The 26,104-nt window shown below is 42.6% G+C and overlaps 1 protein-coding gene across 4 annotated transcripts in view; it reads right to left on the reverse strand.

Annotated features, from left to right (window-relative positions):
* Positions 1-215: 215 nt before the first annotated feature.
* dtx1 (deltex 1, E3 ubiquitin ligase) overlaps positions 216-26,104 on the reverse strand; it is a 56,316-nt gene continuing 30,427 nt past the window's right edge. For 2 of the 4 annotated variants that reach the window (XM_084359145.1, XM_084359144.1), the window contains exons 3-10: positions 22,485-23,232; positions 12,294-12,355; positions 11,132-11,293; positions 8,903-8,964; positions 8,614-8,772; positions 7,263-7,424; positions 5,451-5,540; positions 216-5,031 (exon numbers count right to left, since the gene is read on the reverse strand). In XM_084359145.1, the coding sequence (XP_084215271.1) occupies positions 4,807-5,031; positions 5,451-5,540; positions 7,263-7,424; positions 8,614-8,772; positions 8,903-8,964; positions 11,132-11,293; positions 12,294-12,355; positions 22,485-23,232 (1,670 nt within the window). In that variant the 3' untranslated portion in view covers positions 216-4,806. The remainder of the gene's footprint in view (positions 5,032-5,450; positions 5,541-7,262; positions 7,425-8,613; positions 8,773-8,902; positions 8,965-11,131; positions 11,294-12,293; positions 12,356-22,484; positions 23,233-26,104) is intronic. The other 2 variants (XM_084359147.1, XM_084359146.1) reach the window with 2 other exon arrangements.

Below are 26,104 nucleotides of genomic sequence, written 5' to 3' on the forward strand. Positions count from 1 at the left end.
GCGACATACAGCAGCCGGTGACAGAAAATGACCGTAAAGCAAATTTACGGCCGGTGAGGACTGTTTCCTCTGCACTCCACAGCTCCGGCAAAGCTCATTTATATCCACATAACGAGGTTGTGGAGCGCAGAGCTGCTCGGGGAGGAGGAAATGGTGGAGCTAAGTGGAGGAAGGAGGGGGAGGAGAAAATGAGGAAGAGCCAAGGTGACAAAAGGTCAAACAAACTACCCCTGTCGAGGGCACATTTATTTTTCCACAAGAAACACACAAACATGCAACAAGGTCATCACAATTCAATAAAGACTGATAGATTAAGAAGCCCTTTATAGTTTAATCAATGTCTCTCGATATCTTGCTTTTAGTTGATCTCAGTTTGAACCATTTTCAAATAGCAATATGCGGACACTGCTGAAGAGAAATCAAACCACAGAAATCATGATTTGAAAATGTCAATTAAAATGGGCACTTAAAAATGCAAAACATTCGGATGTTTTACATGTCGTGGAAAGAGAGTGAGGAGAGCAGCCAAACGCTGCCTCGTCCCCCATCTGTGTAAATCAAACCTGATAGAGGAAAACACCTGTCTAACTAACTGGAGTAAGATGCAAAACCACAGTGCTAAATCACCAAGAAAGACCTGGGCGATATCTCTAAAGAAGCTATGATGTTTTCATACGCAAAAAAGCTATTGTCAATAAATTTGCTCACAGTTTGGTTAACATGCACCTCTAGGAGAACATTACTGTATCTGTAAAGGACATGAACCTAAGACTCGTTTACTAGACGCACGCTCGGCGCACACTCACACGCGCTCGCACGGACAAACGAATACAAACGCACAGTATATCAACACAAAATGTTAAGGTATCGTTTAGAGAGAGAAGTACAGTTTTGCAGTTGACGATATGAGAGAGTACAAATGTAAATACTTCATACGTTGGGACAAAGTGATTTCATCCCGCTTCTAATCAAATGGAAAATAGTATGGAATGAATCTTAACGAGAGTAATACAGCGATGTTATGTTATAGTTCTTTTAGAGACAATCATCATTCAAAAAAAGACATCAAAAATATATGTTTTCTAATATATAGCCCGTGAACATCCTCGGATCGCGACCCCTTTGTTTAGAAACCTGGAGGTAGGCACCCCATAAAGAAAACATCCATTGTCATTTAAAACCAAAAGAATCCGCCTTCGTGCTACACATTAAATCATGTATCAGATCTTAAAATAGTAAATTGCATAAACACCATCTCTCTCTCTTAATCAGACAAAATACCAAACCGTGTTTTTTATTCATCGTTCCCATAGAAGTCTGTACACACCTGAAAAGTCTAAAGGGCCTGCGTCGTTCACACTACAAGGCCGACACATGGAAAGGAAAAGTCGAAGAAGAAGCGAACATTTGGATTTCTCTGGTTAATGAAACTTCACTCAACATGGACAAAATTCCCTGATAGATTGGAAGCATTCTTTCTTGCTGATGTTTCATAAAGGGAGTCAAAAAGGTTGCGAAGGAGAAAACTTGAGATGGAACAGGCCGAACAGTTCCACACCTGCGTCAAAATCACACCTACGAATACTTTCAGGGGTTTGTTTTAGCTCGTGAAGGTGACAGAGAGTTGGAGTTTAAACACAGAATACAGAAAAGCCCCTGAAAACCTGGTGTTTCTCTCTAACATGAAATACTTGCGATTAAATAAGCAGCAATCAAAGGTAATATTTGAGAAATTTCTAATTTTAGCATAAGCTAGCTAGCAACCATATATGAAAAACTAGATACCAAATGCAACGATGGCGCCTATTCAGCCGAATGTCGCTGTATTATCCAGGTCTGAACAGTGGATTTATGCTAGCAACAAAAAATTGCTAGCTAGAGTAGCTTAGTGTAGCCACAAAATGTTATTGTGCCTAAACCTAACCAGATCCTAACCACAGCGCTGTGACATTAGAAAACACATTTAGACGCCGATAACACAGATGCGTCACCAGAAATATGCCGCCAGAAACGCATCGCCAGCAAAATTATTTTTAGAATATGTTCTACTTTTTGGTCGCACCGCTTTTCCCAATAATTACATATGATGGCCGAACGTGCTGTTTCGTCCTAAACAGGCTTTTCCGAAGGCTTTTGTTGCACAGCCTGTAGCAACGAGTCTCTGTGTGATAGGGGTCTTAATTTGTACAATGAGCACAAAAAATATATGTACAAATCTTTTCGCAAATCTATAGTTACTATCTCGCACTGACCGCTACTTAGCGTCAGAGATTGATTTTTTGAGGCAAAACAGCAGACACACAAGTATATACATTAAACAAAACCTCATGTAAAATACCCAAAAATGCTCTAACTTTGGGAAAAACTGAATTGTGTTTATGTAGGACCTATCAAGGGTTCGAGTTAGGAAATAATTGAGTAACCAGGTTTACAGGGCCTTTTGTATTCTGTGTACTGACAACTGACTGAGGTCAATCCCACCAATCTGTAGCTCGACTTGGCTAAAACAAACTCCAAGAATGATCTGGAGCTTTTATTTAACCCAGGCGCGCTGTTTTCATCTTCAAACTGAGCACAGAGTGCTGACTGCATCCATTCCCATGTTCAGGACAAGTAGAAAAAGAGAAATGGCCCACTTGGGGGGGAAACGGTCATCTTCATGCTGCTAAAGCTCCCCCACCAATAATAGAGACACATTTACTGTATTTATTGGGGTCCCACAGAGGATCAACTACACAGATTCTACATTAAGGTCACGACAGCAGCATACGCTAAGACTACTTGTAATATAAGACGTCCATAACATGTCGTACATATTTCAACAGTCCCTGACATACTGACAAATTCATCTTTGCCAGATTTTATGTATTCGTGTTAACATGTGCCTGTGTATAGATATGTGGGCCACTCGATATCTTTATATTCTCTATATAGAAGAGTATAAAAATAAATTAAACTTACACCATCGACTCAAATTGAGCTTGAATTTAAAGGTATATCACATCTGCAAATGTATATTATATATATTTTTCAAAGCATCGCAAGCCAGTTTATAAACAACAACTTAAAAAAAGACATACTTTAAGACATTTCTCCTAAAAATTAAACAACCGATTAAACAAAACTGTTGCCTCAAAGTGCTATGGAAGACTATGATTCACTCCGAAATTAAGCTCACAGCTGGGTGCCCACACGATAAAACCTTACATCAACAACAACCCCGCTCATTAAAATTGATCAGATATATTTATGGAGAATTATGCAGCGCTGGGTTATCTTTTATCTCAGATTAAAGAAACATCACAAGATCTCCACCAAGGACCTTCAGAAAGTCTCCAGCTCACGGGCATAATATCTGAGAGGGAACGAGGGGAGCGCGGGAAAAATAGTCCCCAGCCAACCGCAGACCAACATTAGCACGCTTCCTCCTAGAATCAAGCGCTGCTGCCGAGTAGGAAAGTGGGGGCGAGGCCATACATCAGGATCGAGTGAGCTCGCACAGGGAATGAGTTGTTTCTCTGCTCGCTATACAAACAGTGGAGCCCAATGCACTGCCCTGCAGCAAACAAGCTCACCAGAGACTTGTAGATGGCAGGCGAGCAGACGCTGCTGCTCAGGATGCATCTCCGAGGGGAAAACTGTTGGAGTTTGAAAGAGGGACGTCCATCTGTGAAGAGCCCGTTCAGCTTTATCTCCTCAAGGACTTCCAGCCAGCATATTAAAGCCTCAGTGCACGCAATCACACACTCGCCCCTCAAGTATGGTCAGCATGATGGATCGCGCCGACGCCTGGGTCCGCTCCAACAGGGAGAAATATAATGCAGGCTTTATATTCACAGAGGTCAGCGTCATCAGTGTGTCAACAAAACAAATGAGTTTAACCTTGGAGCGTGGCAAAGGCCCGCTTCAAACCTCGTAACAAGCATCAAACTGACTGGTAAGATGCTTGTTTCATATATTTCACATCTCCTCTCATAGACAGTCTACAAGGTTAACCATACAACATACGTTTATCACCAAACACTAATATTTCATAGCCTTTCGCTCTCTGGAATGCAATACAGAACACTTTCATTTTACAGAACCACTGGCCTCGTGTGTCAGAATCAGAAAAAATCTGAGACGCCCAGTGCAACTTTAACAGCCACAGTCTTTTCCTTCAAATCACAAAACCAAGTTTCACCACTTGTTACAGGACATCAATATTTATTAGAGAAAAAGGGGAGAGCAAATAATGGATCTGGATAAATTCAGACTGCAAAAATTCTCTTAAATTTCTCTTCACAAAATCAAGCAACAACAGATCTATCGACACCTCGCCCTATTGCAGATAATCGCCCAGCATTCATTATGCAGCGTTAGTCCGGGCCATGCATTCTGGAGTTCAGCATTTACAAATATGCCTTTTGTATAGTCTGGGCCCCTCGCAGAGGAACAGCTTCGGTTCGAATCTAAAAGGGGTTAAACAACGTTTACCTGCAGCTATTGACATCAAGACAGAAATGTCACCTTGTCTTTACATTCTTCAACCCTCTGAGAAAATCTGGCATGAATGCAACATGCTCGAGGCATGGATCAAGAGACAGCAGGGGGGAGATCTTAGGTTATACAAATCAAAGTGTTGATCATAACCGCAGCGTTTAATTAGCTTCCTTTGCTCTTGTGCCACCACTTCTGCAGGGTATTTTTGTTTGTGGGGAGTAAAGAGTTGTCAGCTGCATGTTGACCCGTCATGCAGTGTCCCTATTCTCTGGGAGAAAGCGGGGCATGGTGGGTAATGTTCCCGTGGACCAACTCAGCTGGTCATCAGTCCTTCAGGTTGTCCTCGCCGACTCCCTGGGCCGACAGCTCTGTCAGGACGTTGTCCAGGTAGTTGGGGTCGGGGTAGCCGTGGCCCGTCAGGTTGGAGCCGAATTCTGTCTTGTGGTGAATCTCGTTCCACACCACCGTGTCCGACTCGCCCGTGGTGCTGGACGTGCCGATGGTGAAGATGAGACGTCGGTCCCAGGCCATGATCAGCAGCTTCAGGACCTGGAGATACAGCAGCAGTTTTTGACTGGTTATGAAGCTGTATCGATGTAATACTGATGCCTCTATACGACCAACATGAACACAAGATTGGCTATTTCTGGATAGTTATTATAGTTAATCTTACAACTTATCTGGGCTGGATAAATTATAAAACAAAACTGTTTTTAATGGCGGAGTACTGAGAATAAATAAAGAAGCTGCTCTGTAGTCTGGTGGTCCAGCACTAAACAAGTTTACTTTGTTTCACTTTGTCAAATCAACGCTTGTTGTAGCAGCTTTATGTAAAGTACGAACAGAAAGAGCAGAAAAAAAAGTTCCCCTGTGAAGAAAAGAAATTGAAGCCAGGTTCACTGGGTTTTAATGCCTGTTGGGCCTTTAGAGTAACACCACTGTGTCCTCAGAGCCATGTCAGAGCTTACCTTCCTGCCTTTCTCATTGTCAGGGAGGTAGCAGTGTCGAGGGAACCCTCTCGCGCTGAACTTCTTCCCTGGGTTGGGGTGCTCGTTGGTCTGGTGAAAATGTCAAGAACAAAAACCAACGTTACAACTCGTTCTCTTCCAATTACAACTTAATTGTGTAGAAAATGTCAACAGCACCCGCAGGACGAGCTTTACTGTTCGTGCCGCTTACACTGGCCCTTTGTACAAATCATCTGAGAGCCGGGCTACTGTAAATATCCAATTATCTCTTTAAATATCAGATTTTACAATGCTGCTTTCAAGGCTCCAATGTGAAATGAGGATTACCGCCTCGCAGTTGTATACACAGCAGACAAGTTGTAGTTTACATTAATGTCTGTTCAGACTCGTATTATAAATGTGGTAAAGACTATTGTTGAAGAAATTTAATAAGAAGTATTAAGTTTAGTTCTTGGTGGAATGGAAGTTGGACAAATCCCCAGACTCCTTTATAAAATTGCATTTTTCTTTCATTGTGTAACAACATTGTTTCCATTCATCCTGGCGACGTTCATGTTTATTTGTATGAAGTGAAAACAGGAGGAAGATGTCGGATCTTACAGAACATTTCTGTTGGTTCTATATAGAATAATGAAATTAATCAGATATTCAAGAGCACCATCGTCTGGATTATCTTTTCTTTTACATGTTCGGGCTTCCTCTGGAAACCCATGGTAACCCTATGTTTAATGTTACAACGCAATGAAATGTGGATAATTCCCTAAAGCAAAGTCAGCAGAAATGCACACAAAAGTGGCTGGAAAGGGACGGACAGACAACCTGAAAACATACTGCCTCTGGCCACGGCTGGTGCCAGTGCAGAGAAGGAAGCACTGGTCCCCACTGAAATAACCACCTCTTACTGCACCCTCGCCAGACCCCCCCCCCCCATTAATGAAGAAATCCTATGTAGTTACAGTTGCCTTGTTAAGACTAACGGGTTGCATAATTTCCTCGTTCTCCTTATTTCTAGTGAAGTTTAAATCGTGTTGCATAGAAATAGCTGCTCTTCCAAGCCTGCCTCTATTAGGAGCACTAATTGGACGGACTAAAATGTCACTTTTTTTGCACTAACTCCCCTCTTTCTTCAACAGGGAGTATATATATCCCAATGAGTCCCACCAACAAACCAATCTGAGGGCCAAAGCAGCAGAAAACTACTGAATGTATTCATGTAGAGCGACACGTAGTGTCTTTTCTTAATGGTATTAGAAGGAGAGCTAACAGAAATGTTCCCTGGCGATACTGCTGCTGTGCTGACCTGAGTGGTCAGGTGACCCCCACTGTTCTCTGTCCCCAGGGACACTAATCCTGCTCCTCTGGTGGAAAAAGGTCAGTTTATTGACTCTATTAAAGCTCCTCTCAGCAGTCAGGATGAAATACGCAACCTTCTCATCTCACCGACTCACATCCAGGCTGCAAAACATGCTCTCCCCTTTACTGCAAATGTGATGTAAAATGCCCTTCACTGGATTAATCTTAGTTGTATTTCTCCGATAAATACACTAAACGGTGAATTAACGGCTTAAAAACCTGCATATTAATAGACGATGAAGACAAATCAGACTCCTAGACGTCTATCTCCACAGAGTGATCTCTGAGAATGCTGTTTCCTCAGTGACTTACACCTCACCCTACTGCACGAACAACCCAATGTCAAACTTAAGCAGATAAGCAGCAGTTGGAGAAAGGGCACAGATTCAGAGAGGTGAGACAGTGGATCAGGGCAACAAAAGCAGCACGGTGGATTTAGTGAAGTAGCACGGTTCTGACCTGGATCCCGGCAGGAATGTCATAGACGATGCGGATGGTCTTGGAGTCTGGGTAACCGGGCAGGCAGTGGGGGATGACGTGGTACTCCATCTTCCCAGGAGGCTGCGTGCCTGTTTTCTCCCCGTAGATGGTTTTGCATGTCGGACACTGAAGACTGCCATCCTGGTGTGAAGACAGATAAATGTAAAGGCTTGATTGACACAATAAGATGATAATGGCACTTACTGCTCGTTATCTTATTGTTTTCATATATGGAGCATCTTAAAATAATCTAGGAAGTGACATCATTGTCAGCAAAAACACCAATCTAAGCACTGGAGATTTTCTATCTCAAAAACTTAAAAGATTTACAACAGTTGAAATTACTTATGGAGTGTTAAAAATATTTTTGTTTACGTTTCCACATGAAATCTTTTGGATCGATACGCTTTGTGTGTTTTTTCAGTAATATTTGATAAAAAAAACCCAACACATTTTTATAATATTGTAAACCCACTGCACACTAACTGTCCAGAAGCAAACCACAGCCAAACAATATTAGCAACTAGCTAACAAACCAAGTGGACATTTATCAGGATATTTACCCCGTAGAAGTTAAACAAGAGTTAAAAGAAGAGATTCATCTGTAAATCCAAATCGCTGTATCTACTGGAAAAAATAGACAATTGTATGCTAACACATCAAACTCAGAAGGTCATTTTATCTCAATGTGGCCTCCAAGTGGTCAAAAAATCAATTTATGCTGCTTTAAAAAAAATTCAACAGCAAAGCTTCTTTCCAAAAACAAAGGCTGTTGACAGGCTGTTTGGTGAATTATCCAGAGTAATTCTGGTTTTCTTCTTTGACATTTTCAAATGTGGTCTTTCAGCGGTCTGTACACCACAGCAGGGAATGAAAACAGAAATCTTAAAACAGATCATCTGGAAATATAAAAACAAAACACATCTATCTATGTCTGGATACCACAATAGGAATGTAAGAAAATATGTGTGATAGTAATGAATAAACTGATTTAATATCAATAGAGCAACTACGTTTGTTCATGTAACTCTTGGGTTCTTACTAAATCTGCTTCCATTTGCCTCTTCTGCATTAACAAGCAGAACATTTGTATTTCATGTAAGTAAATGAACTGAGCAGAATGTAGATGATCTTACAAAGTGCTGTGCTGTCAAGACTGATATAACTGATCAGATAAGACAATATAAAATCCCCATCTGCGTAAAGCAATACTGAAGCCTTGTCATCTGCCAGTGCCATGTGATCCAGTCAAGCTGTAAGACATCGCAGGTTTATCATTTGAGCCCAGAGTGACATCACAACAACTCCTGGCTCACAAGCTCTTACCCACCTTATTGCCATTGTTGTACATGGCCACCAGGCACAGCAGATGGTACATGTGCCCGCACTTGCCAAGTTTGCCCACCAGCTCTGGCTTGATGCCTTTGTGCTGCAGGATGCCTTCATATCCCGATGACATGACCAGCCTCTCCATGCAGATGGTACAGTCCTGGAATAGCCAACCAAAATGCTTCATCTGCCATTCTACTGTACATGACTGCGTATTTATGACACTTTCACTTGGTGGGCTCAAAACTTCTCTTCCTCTGTTGGCGTGCATTTTTGTATCTTTTTCTTACCTCGTCTGGCAACACTTTAATCTTCTCCGTGTATCTTCGCACCACATCCTCTGGGTTTTTGCCTTAGTCATAGGACAAGTCATAAGAGAGATGTGCTGACATTAGAGAAAAACAAAACTTGCCCCTTAATTATACCCACACACCACAAGTAAATATGGAAAAAGGCAAGATGAAACCACTGGATTGTCATTCGAACACAAGAGAATAACAGCTAGATCTTGACGGATGACCACCTTTGATCAGTTCCAGCGGCCACTCTGCTCTGGGCCTCACTCTTTTCTGATAAAAGACGTGCGTGCATGTGAACGGAGAGTCTGTGATGTTGAGGAGGTCACCTTCAAACTAACACATAACAACCAGCCATCCCAGCGCTCTCTGATAATCCCTGTGTGCACCCAGGCTAGCATGGCTGAGAGCACACCCACAGCTTACACCCCTAATACGCTTACAGGCAACCTCTTTTCCCCCGGAGCCTTTGTTTGTTCATTTGAGGGACAGCCAGTGAACACAGGGAGGGAGCGCAGTGGAAAGAGACAGAGTGAGCAAAAAAACAATGTTAAGGTATAAAGGGCAGGGAAGACAGAGGAGGCAGGGAGCTACTGTATGAAGAGACGCAGGAGAGAAAACAGAAAAAAGGAGGAGAAAGAGAAGAGACTCAATTATGCTTTTTACGCTACTGCTATTTTGACGCCTTCATTAGTCGGATAGAAAGCCTCTCTGACCTTTTTCTGTACGGAAAGCAGAGCAGGCTTAGCTCAAAATCTCCCTGCATGAGAAAAAACACATCTCCATTCCCTCCACAGACCTCCAGTATCTCTGAATTCACACTCCGTCTGCAGACAGCACACACAGGCTGCACATTTGGCTGCTGCCTCATTCTTCAATCTACAGTGTTACACATTTTAAAAAGGTCCATCATTTCTAAACGATTTCTAGGAAAGTGTCATTTGGCATTAATTACAGGGAAAAAGAGAGAAATTGTTGGCATCGTTACCTTAACTTTAACCTGCTGCTAACGTCTATTTTTCAGTGTTTGGGTTGTTAGCTCGGTGGTTGTTCTTGCTGCCTCCAACAGAAACGGGGACTTTGGAAATGCTAACATGCAGATAGCACAAAGAAGCAGAATGCTGACTGAGATAGTAATACCCACAGTGAGTCAGACCAGCATTGCTGTAAACTCTTGTTTGATGAGATCATCAGAGGTTGCTGGTTGGGGAATGGGATCGGGTTTTTAGGAATTTCCATGAAATAATTGCTCCATTTAAATCCCCTAAAATATGTATTCATTTATTTTTCCTATTATTCTTCAAATACAGCATGTTGGATTGTACGCGGGCCTGTAAAAGGGTTCAAGGTTCTGTAGCAATTAATTGCATCTACAAGTGGACCAACTGAACACTGTCTCCATTTTCCATATAATTATTACCAAATTAAACACTATAATCCGCTGCTGGAAGCTATAAATTCCTTCCTGTTAAATAAGAGGAAACTATGAAACCCATGAAAAAGAGTGTTGCTGCATCATCAGTACTGTATGTAATGGAGAGCTCTGAAGGGTTGAAGAGGACAATCACATGGCAGGGATGGAAAACCAACAGCCTCACTGATCAATTAGGACAAAACATCCCTTGGGAGGCCGGCGGTTTCCACGGCTTCCATCGACCAGCACTTATTCAAGCCCAAAGCTGTCCGACTAAAACAGAGCCCCTCTCAAACCGGCTCAGTACAACAGTCCCGTGTTAATTACTTTCCTTACAACTGCCTCTGTCAATCTGCATGTAGCTTAACGTCTATAAAATTGTTACAGTAACATTTTCGCATTGCGTTGGCTCATAAATCTGACCTAGCAATCATCATTACATTTTATAGGAGCTTTTTGAAAAGGCTCATGAACGCTTTTCTAACTACTCACCAGCGACTTTGGGTGAGGTTGGATTTATTGTTACACCCTTACGGAGCTTAAATGGGAGACATTTAAAGAACAATTATGGCCCCTTGATCACAACACAAAACAGCTTTGGTTTTGTTGACACACTAAACAACAGACTCGCAGACAGCTGATACGGAACATCCTGCGAAGCTTGGCAGGACAGAGAGAGTCTGCTGACTGTCAGTGGTGGGTCTGTTTGTTTCCTCACTGCATTTCAAATGTATTCACCAACACACTATAAAAATACATTCCCCCTTCTTTGTTTTCGTATCATTTCTCCCCTCTTGTCTCTGTCTTACCTCTCCTCAGGTGCTTTTTCTTGGTTTTGCGGCGCATGCCATTGATCCCTGGCACGGGCTTCATGTCGCTCTTGTTGATGGGTGGTGGGTGCAGTATGGGCTTTGGGGCCCGAGTCAGGCAAACAGGCAGACCTGCAGCGCACATCAGGATACCTGTCATACCTGATGCATATGTAGAGCACACAGACACACACACACACACACACACACACACACACACACACACACACACACACACACATAGAAGAGTGGAAAAAGCACTGATCGTGAATTTCTTTCAGTATCAACAGGAGTAGACATTTAACTATAAACTGTGAACAACTTTGAAACTTTTATTTATCATTTTGAGGTAAATGCTGATTGCATATTGTAGTAATGGCTGTAGAAAATTGCACCATCCGGGTATAGATTGGTTCCCTATAAACCTTACGTTCATAATGCTATTTGGTTTGGCACCTGGCTGGATTTTTCCCTGAAAAAGGAAGGACGGATTACAACACAAACGCAAAGTCTGTTCCCCTGCTGATATGTGTTTCCTCTTACCACCGGGACTTGAGACGATTCAAAATCAGCATTCTTTCTACTCAATCAGTAAGTAACAAAATCTCCCTACTTATTAATATCACCACTCATATAGTTGTTTCTTGTTTCGGACAGTAGCCAGGCTGCTAGTGGTATCCATGTTGCTAACGCTATCATTTTGTGAATGCTGCTTTCCAGTTACCGTTGGAAGTCAGAATTTCCGAGCTGAAATTTCCAACTTCCAACCTCAAAGTGCTGCACAAAGCCAAAAGTTAACAAACAACTTTTAACTGTGCAGCCTCCTTGCACATATAAACACATGAAGTAACAGACGCCATTATACAATTTATTGAACCCTTTAGACTTTTATACTTGGGAACGTATCTCAATATTTCATTCACTAGCCTGATATGAACACTTTTGTCTACAAATCCATTCTGGTGTCAGATAACTGCTCCCTCATGAGGTCGGGGTACACTGATGTGCCCTAAGTTAACAAGCATGACGTCTGTCTTTAAATGGCATTCCAGTGCACTTTTTCTAGTGGGAAGTCGAAATATTCAAGCATATATAATAGCACAGGGAAACCAAAATGTTTGCTGTTTTCTAAGCATGTGCTACACAATGAATGTTGTCTAACCTGCTAGTGCTGGGTGCACAGGTCCAGATCCAGTCAGGTTCTTCACTGGCAGGGCAGGAACCCTAAAAGAGGAAAGAAAGAAAGGACTTTCTTGACTGATGTCTTTAAAGTACCTCATGGCTAACATCCTTCATTCATTCAGGGTCACACAACCAACTCCTCTGCGTGGCTAAGAGTACTTCATTTCATTTCATTTCATGCCAGTATTTTCTGGTTCATTTTTAAAAGGGCCCTGTGACCTCCAAAATGAACAGTAAAATTGTCACGATTGCGCAACACTGCCTATTACACAGCAGAGAATACTGAGAACAGCAGCTCGTTCTGTTCTGCACACCATGAAAAAAACTCGAGTTAAAATGTCACATGTGCTCCACCACTGAGACAGAGACTACCGAAATGGGATGAGACAGCTTGACTCATGTACAAAGCACTGCAGCAGAGCCTGATTCAGGGTGACATTTGGTGAGGCTGGAGTTCACAGCGAACGCAGACGACAAAGACAGTTGACTTGCGCACTCTTCAAGATCTGTGGAGCAGAGCGGACAAAAGCGCTTGAGGCATTAATATGAGCATACAAGTCAGTGAGTCTCTTTTCAGAGGGCCGGAGCCTCGATTCAAACAGCACCCAACAACAAGGTCCACTGAGCAGCAGAGAACAAGTTTCCTTTCCTCTGGTTAAATGTTAGCCCCAGCGTGACAAACCAACTCAAGTACTGAGTCATTTGATGGAGATGCTGGGTTCATTAAAACTGCAATTACAATCAACATCTTGTGCTAAATCAAATTAGCAACTTCTTCATCTATATCTGAACCTTACATACTGCGTCCGGTTGAAGCCGCCGTGTGTGGAATTTGTTATGTTGTTATAGCATCTTTCAAATTGCTCTGTGAATGACTTCTCTGACGTCGGCAGAAAGAAATTGAGATAATGTAACACAACTAAACATAAAAGGTCTGGTCATTTTCAGACTTTTACTGCCGAATAGTGACACATTATATCTTTAAGAGCCAGATGTCTTTATCAGGAGTGAGTGGAGACCAAAACAGAGCTGAAACAGTGTGGAAACTGAACTTCAGGTGGTCAGGTGATGTAAAGTACAACCCCAATTGAACGCTAATGTGGCTTTGTGTCTGCTGAACAAGTACATAGGCAATACTTTGATAAATACCAACATGTCTGCCATATTACAGCTGCTGTGAGTGTTGTCGTCTTTTTAGCTAACTTCCAGTCCGTTTAGCAAATCCCTCCTTGCATGACTTTGTTTTTTTTCAAGTGTTTTTCCTCTCTTGGCCTGTTTGGTAGTATATGGCGTCAACAGGAGGGCTAGAAGTGGTAGCTTCCCCCGTCCTGCCTTTGCAGGTAAACAGGAGGATCCTGCTCTCTCCACGAGCAGACAGGACCGCCTCTTTATAGAGTTCTCTGTCCTGATTGGATAAAGTGGGCAGGGATACCAGAAAATGTTCTATCCCTTTTGCGCATGAGGGGAGAGACCGGGGTTATTAACCGAACAGTCTATAACGGTAATTACTGTTGGATAAAGTTGATTTGCTGAAAGTCTTACAAACCTGCATGGTCTACGAGTCCTGTGCACTGCTTTATCGCACAACACTGCCACCTACAGTCAATCATGAAGGTGTCAGTTATGTTTTTGTTGATCTCAACTGGTAGACGTGTTTATACACCAAGCTAGTGTGATAAGATGCTTCAAGGTCTAATTAAGAATGATTTATGCATATTCATGGGTAGTTGATGGATAATTAGCCTTATTTGCATAAGTAATGAATACTTTATGATTCAAATGTCTTAATAACAAAAACAAGATGCATGCTAAAACTTCAGTTATTCGTCAGGATATTCATATTTGCTTTATTACTAACTGTGCTGTATTTGTATTCTCCGTTATGTTTTTTTTTTTTCTTTTGTTCTTTCTAGGTTTCATTTTTAAAAAGCCTCCTGTGGACAGCTGTTGTTAATTAGGATGTTACTTTTAAAGTGCAGCACATCTGTTGCTTGTGTATGACTGCGTGTTGCAGCACCAAGGTTACCATTATGTTTATGTCAAATAAACTAAACTAGACTTTGGTAAAATGCGGATAAATCATTTCATAAATCTACTCAGTTCATTCTCACTACCTCCACCCCCCCACACATGTGCATTACTGTCACATGCAATCGGCAGCCATGTGTACGCTGTCACTCACTGGCTTGTGATCGCTGGAGCAGTTGTGCAAAAGAAACAGCAGCACCAGGAGTGGTCAAAGCTCGACCTTCTCAAAAGTATTGTGGACTCCTGTGGTTGCATTCCCTAACAAGGGCCATTAGCTATCTAGATTAAATAAAATGTAGATGAAAGTCACATGAAATGAGTCATTTCTTAGTTATCTCACAGTACCAACCACACACACACTGCACATATACTTCTGAATCTTTCTGCTCTTTGACCAAGGAGCGACTGAGGTCTCTGGCTCTGCAGCTCCCGGGTGTTTCACAAATCCGCATCAAGAGACTGCTTTGATATTAGTGAGAGCCTCTGTTCCTGTGCCAGGGGAAGCCCTTTAATAAGCTGAGTGCAATCACAGAAAGGGACACGAGGCCTGGCTGAGGCTCATGTGTCTTATCGCATCTCCGGTAGGGACTCAGACACACTGTGTCTCACACCAGTGGAGCAGACACCAGGATCACCTGACTCCTGTTGTGTACGAGACCAATGTAGGTCCAGATAACTCAAAGTACAGCGGTGTGTAGCTGTGACAAACACCTCGTGTCAGAAAGTCGAAGTCAGGGGTGTGAAACCATGACAGGTTTGACTCTGGCTGCGGGATTTTGTTTTCGAGCAAAGACTACAGCGGGTGATTTCACACCTTCGTCTGTAGCAGAGGAATTGATGGGAGGACTCAGCTGCTTCAGTCAGCGCTTGTAACAAAAACGAACCACTCGATACATCACAGAGGTTTGCAGGCTATTCTGTCCGTTTGCTTGCACTGCTGAGGAGAATGCAGAAGGTGGAGGAATGCCAGCTCACCCAGAATTCTTTTCCTGTTCATGTCATGGGTTTTCTCAGGAAAAAAAATCATGTTAAAACTTTGCATAATCCTACAGATGTATTCCAAATAGTTACACACTTTTGCAGTTTGGTCCTCGGAGCTAGATTACATAGTTCTTGTGATTCTATGTATGTGTATTCTGGGCCTCACCAATCGCTTATTTTTCACTGGATTAACATTTGAGAAACCCTAAGGATAATTTGCAACTTGTATTCTTTTCAATGGAAATCACATTAATATCAATAAATATACACCAAAAAAGAACCTCTCCTTTAATTAATATCTACATTAGTTCTCATTTTCTTGCTGCCAAATTTTGATTCTGTGTATAATTAAAGGCTTACGTGTGAAAGGTTTTGTGGCTGCTAAAAATAATTATTATATCCCATTTCTGTCAATAGAGCCCACCAAATTCATCTCACTGGACCTTTAATATATTTCAATCACATCTAGAAGTTATTTGGTCATGTATAAAAAAACCCAAAGGGCTTGCTTAATACCGCTTCGGAGCTCAAAAGCACAGTTGTTATATCGCTACTTCATCATTTAATCATAATAAAAGAAACATGTTATGAACCAGGAGGGCCCGGTGAGTTGTAACGGAATGAATCCTTAGGAAACTAGAATAGTGATCGTCTAAAGCAGAACGTGATACTCAATAAAAAGCTAATTAGGTGCTGCCCAGCGGAGGAGTTCCTCATTCATTTAAGATGCACTTAGGCCTAAATCTAATCAAAACACACCGTGAACAAGATGCCTCCCTTTATGAGTGCATGTCTAATTTAGGTTGTTCACAGAACGCTGTGAACAAACAAATCATTTTCATTAGGAGGAGAAACACCACGAGAGCCCTCCACACCATCTCATTGTGCACAACTGCACACTCCTATAAGCACACAGTGAAGAGGATCCGTCAAGGATCCATAACATAACATTAATTAGGAAATGCTTTTCATCTTTATTGCTCTCCAGCTCAAGCAAAGATCCCAATGTCAGCTGGAGTGCCTGCTGCATAATAAATATGCAACGTTGATGCAACAGCTGCACACTGTGTGATTCCACAAGCACCAAAATAACACTCAGCCGCAGCTACTGATGATCATTATCTGCCACACACAAAAAAACAAGCTAACACACTTAACCTACACTGGTTTATTTTTTTACAAAATAGATAGTTCCACATCTTGCAAGCAATTTCCCGTCGCGCTGTACCTCATTATTCCTGCAAAGCTTGTGATTACCAATCTGTGCACTGCAGAAACTGCTCCTGCACCAGGCTGCACCTTTAACCAGCCGGCCAACCTGTGGCCTGTGTGCAGCTGCCACCCTTCATCTCATTCTGCACGCTGCTAAGCCCTTTTCTCCTGACTTGTTTTTGTAGAAATGTGCACCTCTGGAGGCACTGACCCTGTCTGTCCTGGCTGTGCTGTGAGCACTGGGGGTTAAGACACATGCCACCTCTTCACACTCTGCTGACAATCCCTAATGCTGGTTGACTTCAAGGGTTTAACTTGGGTTTAACTCCTCCCTCTGGCTCCTCGGTCCTCTCCTTAGGGCTGAGAGTTCGGGCTGGGCTATTTTTTGATATATCTTTGATATGAGACTATATGTATTGTCTTACATTTTTGATATGGTTATATCATGAAGTGGCCTTTAAAAACAGGAAAAGTGAGGTCTTTTTCCTGTTTTTAAAGGCTCTATAACAGTAAACTACTTGTTCTAATTAAGGCCTTTAGCTACAGTATTTAGTCACTGTATCCACATTACTGATGATTATTTATGGGAAATCTCATTTTTTAAATATTTTGTAAGAGGACCAATAGTGATTCCTACAATTTTGTTATCCAGTCCAAACATTTTTGAAGGTGTATGAGGAGAATTTAGAATATTGAGATATATATTGTGTTTTGCGATATAGCCGAAATGATTGTGAGATTATTTTAAAGGGGGTATGTAACACAGGTATGTTATTAAATAATTTACATCAGTAACATAGTTATTTTAACCCAATCATCATGTTTCCCTAAGCCTAACCCAGTAGTTTTCTAGCCTAAACCTAATGACCGTACGACGAAGGTCATGATGTTTTGGGAACGGCCGTACTATACATTACTCATTTTGGGAGTCACTGGCAATCAATCTATTGAATTGTTTAGATGTGAGGATGTGCTGCACCCAGAAGCAGAAGTGCACTAAAATCCATTGTCATTACTAATTTCTATGCTAAACAAACAGTGTGGGAAGTATCCAGTGATCCTGAACATCAGGCTGTGTTGGCTCATGCTCATATCTTGCGAGCAATGATATCTCATCATTAGTGTAATCAGGAGCAGACCTCTTGCCTTCCTACCACAACGCCGCTGCTCCAGCTCTCAAGCATGACAAGGAACATTCAGCGAACCAGACTGAACCTCGTCACCTCCGCATTTCTTTCGCCCTGCCAACTCTAATTTATCTCTTCCTCCTGACCGGTATTCACTTCCTCGCTCTCTTCTATCAATCTTCTCTGGATGAAAACCCAACACCTAAACCTTTGACAGAGGACAGCACTGTGTCTTTCAAACAAATTTCCTACGGAGGTACATTTCATGCCTAATGCTGTAATTTCTGACCTAAAACCAATGCAATTAAGTGATAAATCCAGCCCCTACATACCTAACCCATTAACACCACATTAATTATGCCCCCTGTCAGGTCAAGGCACAAGGGTCGCCGTCACTCTTCTGCGTCCTGCTCATCCACCCATTCCTGGGTGGAATCTCCGGCCTGCCTGGAGGAATTAATCAGACTGAGAGCGATGTGATTCCCCAAATAGAGAGACCACATTAGTCCTAGTTAGGAAAGTGCTGACGGAGTACTAATATCTCCTCATCTGTTTATTATGCACCATAAAGACAGTGAGAGGGGGTTGTATGGAGAGAACTCCACGAGTGCTTAATTGCATATTGATGCGGGTAGCGGGAGGCAGAGGCAAGCCCTACCCCCCGCTACACTGAGGGGGGTTACAAGCAGGGTAAAGTACCTTACAACGCACCTGAAGTTCCCTGAGAATGAACAATAACGACACCAAGAATTTCCAAAATTGCGTCAGTTCGGTGCAGATGAGCTCATGATTTATTCATTCATTTCAATATTAATTTTGGTCTTATGGTGAGCACCAGAGCGGAGCGGTGCAGCAGCCCACTGAGGGATAATGATCTCTGCACTCGACACTCAGCCCTCCAGTCAGAACTCGAGACGAGCAGTCTTAACACAAGGAGAGTGGAAGTTGTAAACACAGCCAGCAGCGGCGTGCATATGAAAACACACACTCTTATATTTTTGTCTAAAGAAAACCGGACTTCTTCTTCCTACTTCTCAGCTTTTCGCCTGTCTACATGCGTTTAGGCTTGTGCAGAAAAGCAAGACTTTACAGTTATTCTGTCTGAAGACGTACAGCACAGATCTAAAGTCAGTTACCACAGTGCACGAACACAGTGTGCACAAGAGGAAGTGGTTTGGCTGAGAAAAACGATGTGAGAAAATTCCCCAGAGGTCTTGTGAAATTCTGTCTCTGTTCATCCAGCTCTAAATGTGTCTTTAACGCAGACCGATGATTTAATGTTAACACTTCTTATCTCTGCATGTAATCATATCATGACAAGAAATCTCATATCGAGAGACTGCGGTTCACGTTTCAATTAATTTTACCAAAATACGTCACGTGGTGAAATACTTGAATAATGTATCTAGCACTTTATTCTAGTTAAACACCATGTAACCTGGGGGGTAACACTTTACTTTAGCCCGCTCTGTTAAGAATTCATAAGCAGTATATTAACATTTAATAAGTGTGTACGCTACAATGTAAACAGATAATGAATGACAGTATAGTAAAACACTGTGGTTATAAATAATGAAAATGTCTTCATATTTTATATTAACACAACAGTGAGAAATGTTGAACACTTCCACATCTTATATCTGCCATTACAATGTGTTACAAACCATTAATTAGATTTTTATATAGTGCTTATAAATGCTAAGAAGAGGGTCAAAGTAGTAAAGCTAAAGTATTATCCAAAACATGTTTGACTAGAAGGGAAATACATAAGTTTAACTTTATCTCATGTAAACTCAATTATAAATAAAGTAACATTTAAAATGTGTGAATTATTCTTTGATTTTAGCTTCTAAAATCTGCAAATTTGCTGGTTATCTCTGTCTTATATCCTTGTAAAATTAAAGCTACTGCAAGTAACTTTTTCTTGATGTTTCTGGTGGCCCTATTGGACAAGAGGTGCTGATGGTGAAACAAGGTAAACTTTGTTTCAGTGCCGTACCACCAGACTACAGAACAGCTTCTTACCTCAGGCTGTGTAAACATTTCATTTTATGGCTAATCCACCCTAAGTATTCAAAAACCTCACCCGCTGACAGGCATTAAATATAACTATAATAATAATGCAGAAATAGTTAATCGGCTGATGGTTCGCAATTGATAATGTACCGTATATAATACAGAGGCGTCAGTGTTAAATTGAGATGGTTTCTAACCGGTTAAGAACTCCCTGTAGTAAGTTTATATCATTTAATTCTCACAATTTCTACACCCAATTATTAAAAGCAAACAATTGGCAGATTGATCGATAACGCCAAAGCCCAACAGTCCTCTTTAATTCAATCAAGCCTAATTCAGTATCAAATTAAATACTCCTGTATCACTCTAAATTTTTAATCCAATCATAATTTAAGCTCAACAGATCTAGGATCTGCGTCAAATTGTACTCACTCATAGATACCCGCCACACAAATATGTCTGATTTTTTTCATCGTGATCCACACATTATTTACTGAGAAATGAATGAAAATGTTGAAAAAACATGAAAGAGAAAGGGAGAAAAAAAATCCCAACAAAAGTTAAGGGTGTGTACTCTTGGCCATCCAAGTTGCATGGAAATACATTCATGTTTGTGCGATGCTGCTGACAAACCAACAAACCAACAAGCCAACCAACTAACCAAAAAACCAACTAACCAACCAACCGACACGTATGAAAACACGACCTCCTCGGTGGAGGTAATGATCTTTAGCTGCAGCCCTACTTTTAGGTTTTACAGAGGGGTTAGTAAGCGCGGCACACAGGCTTTACCTGTTTCTGGCACATGCGACAGTGTAAACTGTGGGTGACCTCAATAATTCAAATTCAAATTCAAAATCTATGGCAGCCTGCACCTGTCCTTCTACACGTTCACAAACCACAGGGTCTCTGTTTATAGCAGGTGACATGTAAAGGCAGCTGGTGATAAAGGGGGCTGTGTCTACCCTGTAATAAGATAAACTGATGTGTTTACACGTACCAGCAGATGGTGCCACTTATGATATTTGCGCACGTAAGACAGATGCATGAAGCAACACACACTCCCCCTCCCCAACACCACCACCACCATCATTTACAGCCCGTAACCAGTGGTTTCTGGAGACAGTAAAAAGATCAATATTTGAACTGCACGCTTCACCATCAATGACACGCGGCTCATAAACACTCATACTGTGCTGTGGTAGCTTACGCAAAGATCAAATCAATCATATACAAGAGTGCTTTTATATATCGCGAGTATTTAAATATTATTATAGTAGAAACAGAGTAATACAACAGCCACATCAACTCATGTAAATAAGCCACAGTGTGCCAAACACCTTCCTTGTACCCAACACAAGTTGTATTAGGGTGTGGGTGTGTGAACAACAGATCTGATGTTTTACATTCTGTGTGGGTTCTTCTGTTATCTGTCTGCAGCATGCTTGTGGGAATTTACGAGGGAGTTCACATTTCAGTGTGTGTGTGTGTGTGCGTGTGTGTGCGCGTGTGAGCTCTCATGTCCTGCTGTGTGTATGTTAACCACACTCATCCTGTATGTTGAGCCACTCGACTGGGAACCTACACACTCTGCCTCACCCCGTGCCTCTACCCCCTTTGTCGCTCTCGCTCCCTCTCCGCAGAAAGCCTTTGTGCTGCCGAGAGGTGAAAAAGTCACAAATTTATCCACGACTCCGACGCGCATCTGAGCTTTCACTGAATTCTTAAAATACAGCGGGAACGTCCCTGAGTAGGTCAGTCAGTGCTGGTTTTTATCTCTCGCGCGTACACCTTCGCAGAGACACATCATTTCCCACCTGCTCGCTGCACGAAACAAGGTCATGGCCTGCTATGATGAGCAAAAAACCCATACGTTTCCTTTTGGTGACACAGAATTAGGCCAGAGAAAGTGAAAGCATGTGCGCCTGGGCGAAGGACGGTATTATTCAAACATGCAGTAAGTGTGTCTCTCCCCATGAGCGACAAGAACAAAATGGAATCAAATTAGATCAGGAGAGGGTTTATTTTAGTAAAAGAAAGCAGGATAGGGGACTGAAGTATCGGTTACAAAGCCAGACACACTTCTGTTCCTCGGCTCCTTTCGCTGAATCGCTCAGAGGTCAGAACGCTCTGCTGAAGCTCCCATTTTTCCTTGATCCATTATTCATTCTTCCCCAGTGGAGCTCTGCCTCCATGGCAAATAGGTTTCCACAGCTACACCAGAGCCAGCGTCACATGTCAGACCACACTTACACACACACACACATCCAGATACTCCACACACGACGTCAGAATTTTTCACATCCTACGACAGCCACAGCGTAGTGTGATAGTAACAAATTAGTTCAAAGCAGAAGCAACAGAATGATCAGAAGGGCTGCAGTATTTTACGCCTATTGGGGCCAACATAAGCTCATTACGAGGCGGTAACCATGGCAAACACATATTAGAAAGAGAAAGGCTCTTCTTCCTCTGTAGAGGAGCATCAGCTGGACCCAAGGCTTTTTTCTGTTCCATTGATCAGCAAGTTAACGAGAGCAGTCATAAATGAAAATGGGAAAGAGAGAGAATATGACAGAGAATAATACACCAGACACATGCAGGCTCAAGCTCTGTGAAGCAGACAGGCAGAAACGGAGATTGTCTCTTTGCTTTTTATATCCTCCCATTGCCTCAGCTGAACTGTAAATTCAACCGAATCACAGCATTATGCCCGCGCTGTAACAAGTAACAGGCTGCTGTACACTCCTGAAAATCCAAATGAGAAAATAAGGGGACAGTATGATTGTGTATGCAAACATCATTACCCTGGTGGGATGGCTCCTCTGGCAGTGCCCATGGAAATGCGCTGGGTGCCGGGCCGGTTCAGGTTGTTCTGTCCATTGATGGTGAGAGCGTGGTGGCCATGGGCGGATGAAAGAGATGGCATCACGGGGGAACAGGGGAAGTTGGCAGTGGACAGTGGCAACTGCACCTGTTCAGCTTTGGCATGCCCACCTCCCACACTTATGTTATTGTTGTTGGTGCCGGAGGAGGCGGATGTCGGGGACCAGAGGGAGGTTCCAGCAAAGGTGTTGCTCTGTCGCACCACGCTGAGGGTTCCCGCGGCGCCTGTGTTACCCGCTGTCCCTCCGTAGAGCTTACGCCGCTGAGAGGCTAGAATAGCATTCGAGGCGGCTCTCGTACTGTTGACCAGGATGCACTGCTGGCAGGAGCAGGGCTGGCCGGAGCTGGCCCCCACGGGCCATGACTGCGACTTGGGGATGGATCCCATGATGAGCGGGTAGGCCAGGTCCATGCGTCTCCGCAGGCGTCTCTTGCGCTGGCTCTGCCTGTTGGTCTGACACATGCTGTTGAAGTCGATGAGGTAGCAGAAGCCCAGGGAGGTCAGGTCGAGCCAGGGGTGCTGCTTCTCGTAGGCGTTCTGGATGGTCACGCAGATCTCCATGTCGTACGGCGTCCACGAGCCGTTGTCGTTCTCCCACTCCCACACCACGCCTTTCCCCGGGGCAGACGACGGCTCATAGAAGTTCCTCTGCACAGGTCTCATGGTGCCTAAAAGCAAAAGACACAGAAGAGAAGGAACATGATTTATCTTTTTTAACAGCATTTATCTATATCTCAAAATCCACTTGTGTGCCTGAAGTTGGCTTTTCACTTATATTTACGGGTGTAAACTAGAGTCTGACCGACTTTTGTAAATAAAAACATTCCGATATTGATTTTTCAGCTGATATACACACGTTTTTGTCCATGATCCTTCAAATGTGATTATCAAACACTTATCTCTGGCATCTTTCATTAAATTATACTCTCTAAAAAGAAATATATCAGCACATATTAATATATTTGTGATAGGTCAATATCAGCTGGCAATATTAGCCAACCAATGAATCGGTCTGGCTCCAGTGTAAACCATTTCTTATGCTCAGCTACTATACACGTCTAGGTGAGCAGGTTACTCAAAGGAGAGAATAAAGTCCTGATAAAAGACGATCACTGATGATTACTGTGCAGAACATTAGACAACCAATTTCTTCTGCATTGATTTTTTTTAAGTGCTGATTGTCTATGTTTTGCATCTTTGACACCTCAGAGGCATTACAGATTCAAGTCCATTAACTGCTCCACGGAAAATGTTTTTCATTTTGGAAGCCGTCATTAAAAGTGTACGCCTGCAATTTACTATGTCGCTTCTATAAAGTTGGGGGAATTGCAAGAGACGGTGATGTAATGAAAAATGTTTTTTAAGTCTCTAACAAGGGTCAAGCTCCATAAACTAAATCCTACATTTCCCATAACGCAACTGGATAACTTTCATTAGGCCTCCTGTGCCGTCAGTATGCCTGAATCTTTCAAAAAGCCCACACCTCCAGTTTGTAAGGCAGAATCTCTGTTAAAACTTTAAGTCTTAAGTCATTAGAGTTATTTATACAAACTCTGAAAAGCTCCTCAAGAGTGCCTCTTTAATCTATTTTAATTAACTGCTTCGTCCTAAAGGCAGAAAATGAGATGATGAGAAAAACACCAGATATTTTCTGGATATTTCACAGCTTTACAAACCCAGAACACTGCTTATAATTTGTCATCATATTTCACAGTTAATGAAGTAAATGAGTAATTGTGTAAATGATAAACAGGAAAAGCGCTGATTGATTAATGGTGACATTAGCCTGAGGAGGCGAGATGCGGCTTGAATTTTGCTTCAGTTTCAAGCTCATCAAGTCAGCTAACAAGTGTTGAGGCGGCAACTTGACCAACTGCTGGAGATGAGGTGTAACACATCAGTGTTCACTTCAGCCTGAGGGGACGTAGGTTGCAAACTGTAGTGTTAAGTCAGCGGCTCAAGAGTGATACAAGCATTGTAATAAGCTGAGGTGCACACGCGAGAATAAATCCTCTCAACTCTCAAAGCTCTGCCTGTGTTTTAAAGTGAGGAGCGTCCAGCTGCAGCCTCGCAGAGCGCACAAACCACAACCCTTACAAACCACTGCCCCTGCAAAACACCCCCACCTGTGCACATCGCTACAACAGAAGAGGAAACCACAGAAAATCAAAAATAAATTCATGTTATCTTAAGTAGCCTGATAGTAAAATGGAATTTAAGTTCCCCCGTTAAGCAGTTACGCTGTGTTTAAGGTCACTGGGTTTTATTGTGAAGGTATAAAAACAAAAAAGTCTGTCTGTCAACTTCTAACCCCCAGCTACAATATTTATGAACATTAAAATGTAGTTTTTGACCTTTTTTTGTGACCAAATCAGCCTATGAACCCTGGATGAACTATATTTGGAAGTCAAACTTCCTTCGACTTCCTTTAAGTTGGTGCTGCAGCTGCAGCTGGATGTGCTTGATTAACTTGACTACATGCACGGCCTCAACACAGACACCCATGATCTCTTCTGTCTCACTGTGCACTCTGCTCTTCTGTATGGTGACAAGAAGGGTGACACGAAGCCGGCAGCTTTGTACTTTGTCCCTCTGCTGATGGCCACTCAGCTCCCACCTCCATTATAACACAATTACTGTAGTCACATGGGAAATCAGGACACCTCTGCCTATCCATCTCCTCGCTGCACGTCAGCAAGGGTATCCAGGCACTCCGCCGGAGACCATCGCCCCCTCCTTCCCCCACCTAATTTAACGGGTAAATGCACACTCCCCTGCCAGGGAGGACCTGGGTGATAATGGAGAGATGGTGTGCAGAGGATGAATGGGTGTGGGAATGAGGAGAGGGGTTGGTGGGCAGCGGTAACCCCTCATCCGGCAGCTTGGTGCTGGCTCCGGAGAATAAAATGCATCAGCAGAATCAGCAAGTCTGACCTTGAGTCTTTGCTGCAGACTGCTGCTAAAGGACTCGGCTTGACGGCTAATTTCATTTGGAGCAGCTGAGAAACCACACACACACACACACACACACACACACACACACACACACACACACGCTCACGCTCACAGATGACTGCTCAGTGAGCCAGCTGCCTGTGTCTCTCACGTCTTCAGTCAGTCAGCCATGAACAACTTTCTCTGCCAGTTGTATCCGTGCCTGCTCACAGCTTGCTTGATTTCTTAAATTTTCTCTGAAAACAATAATGATTTTTCCTAAATGGATTTCAAAATAAAACAATCATTGATTTCCTCTGAGTAAGTAATTTTTCTCTGTACTTTTAGCTAAACCCTGTGATGGCGAGCCACATGTCTGAACCTTTTATCACTGTGTGCTCCTCAGGGATGCATTAGGCTCAACACTTTCAGCATGGCTGCGTGTTCCTGGCCGTGATCAATAGTGGCACAGCTCTGCACTGACTTGCACAGTGGTAAGTGTAACACAAGTTTCATAAATATTTGAACATGTGGAGATGTTTTATTCCCAGGCATCAATTTAAACATCTAAACTTTGGTGAGGGGAGATAAGAAGATCTGTCTTTT

This window comes from Pagrus pagrus, assembly GCF_965226575.1.
Source record: "Pagrus pagrus genome assembly, chromosome: 8".
In the NCBI taxonomy this organism is placed as follows: Eukaryota; Metazoa; Chordata; class Actinopteri; order Spariformes; family Sparidae; genus Pagrus; species Pagrus pagrus.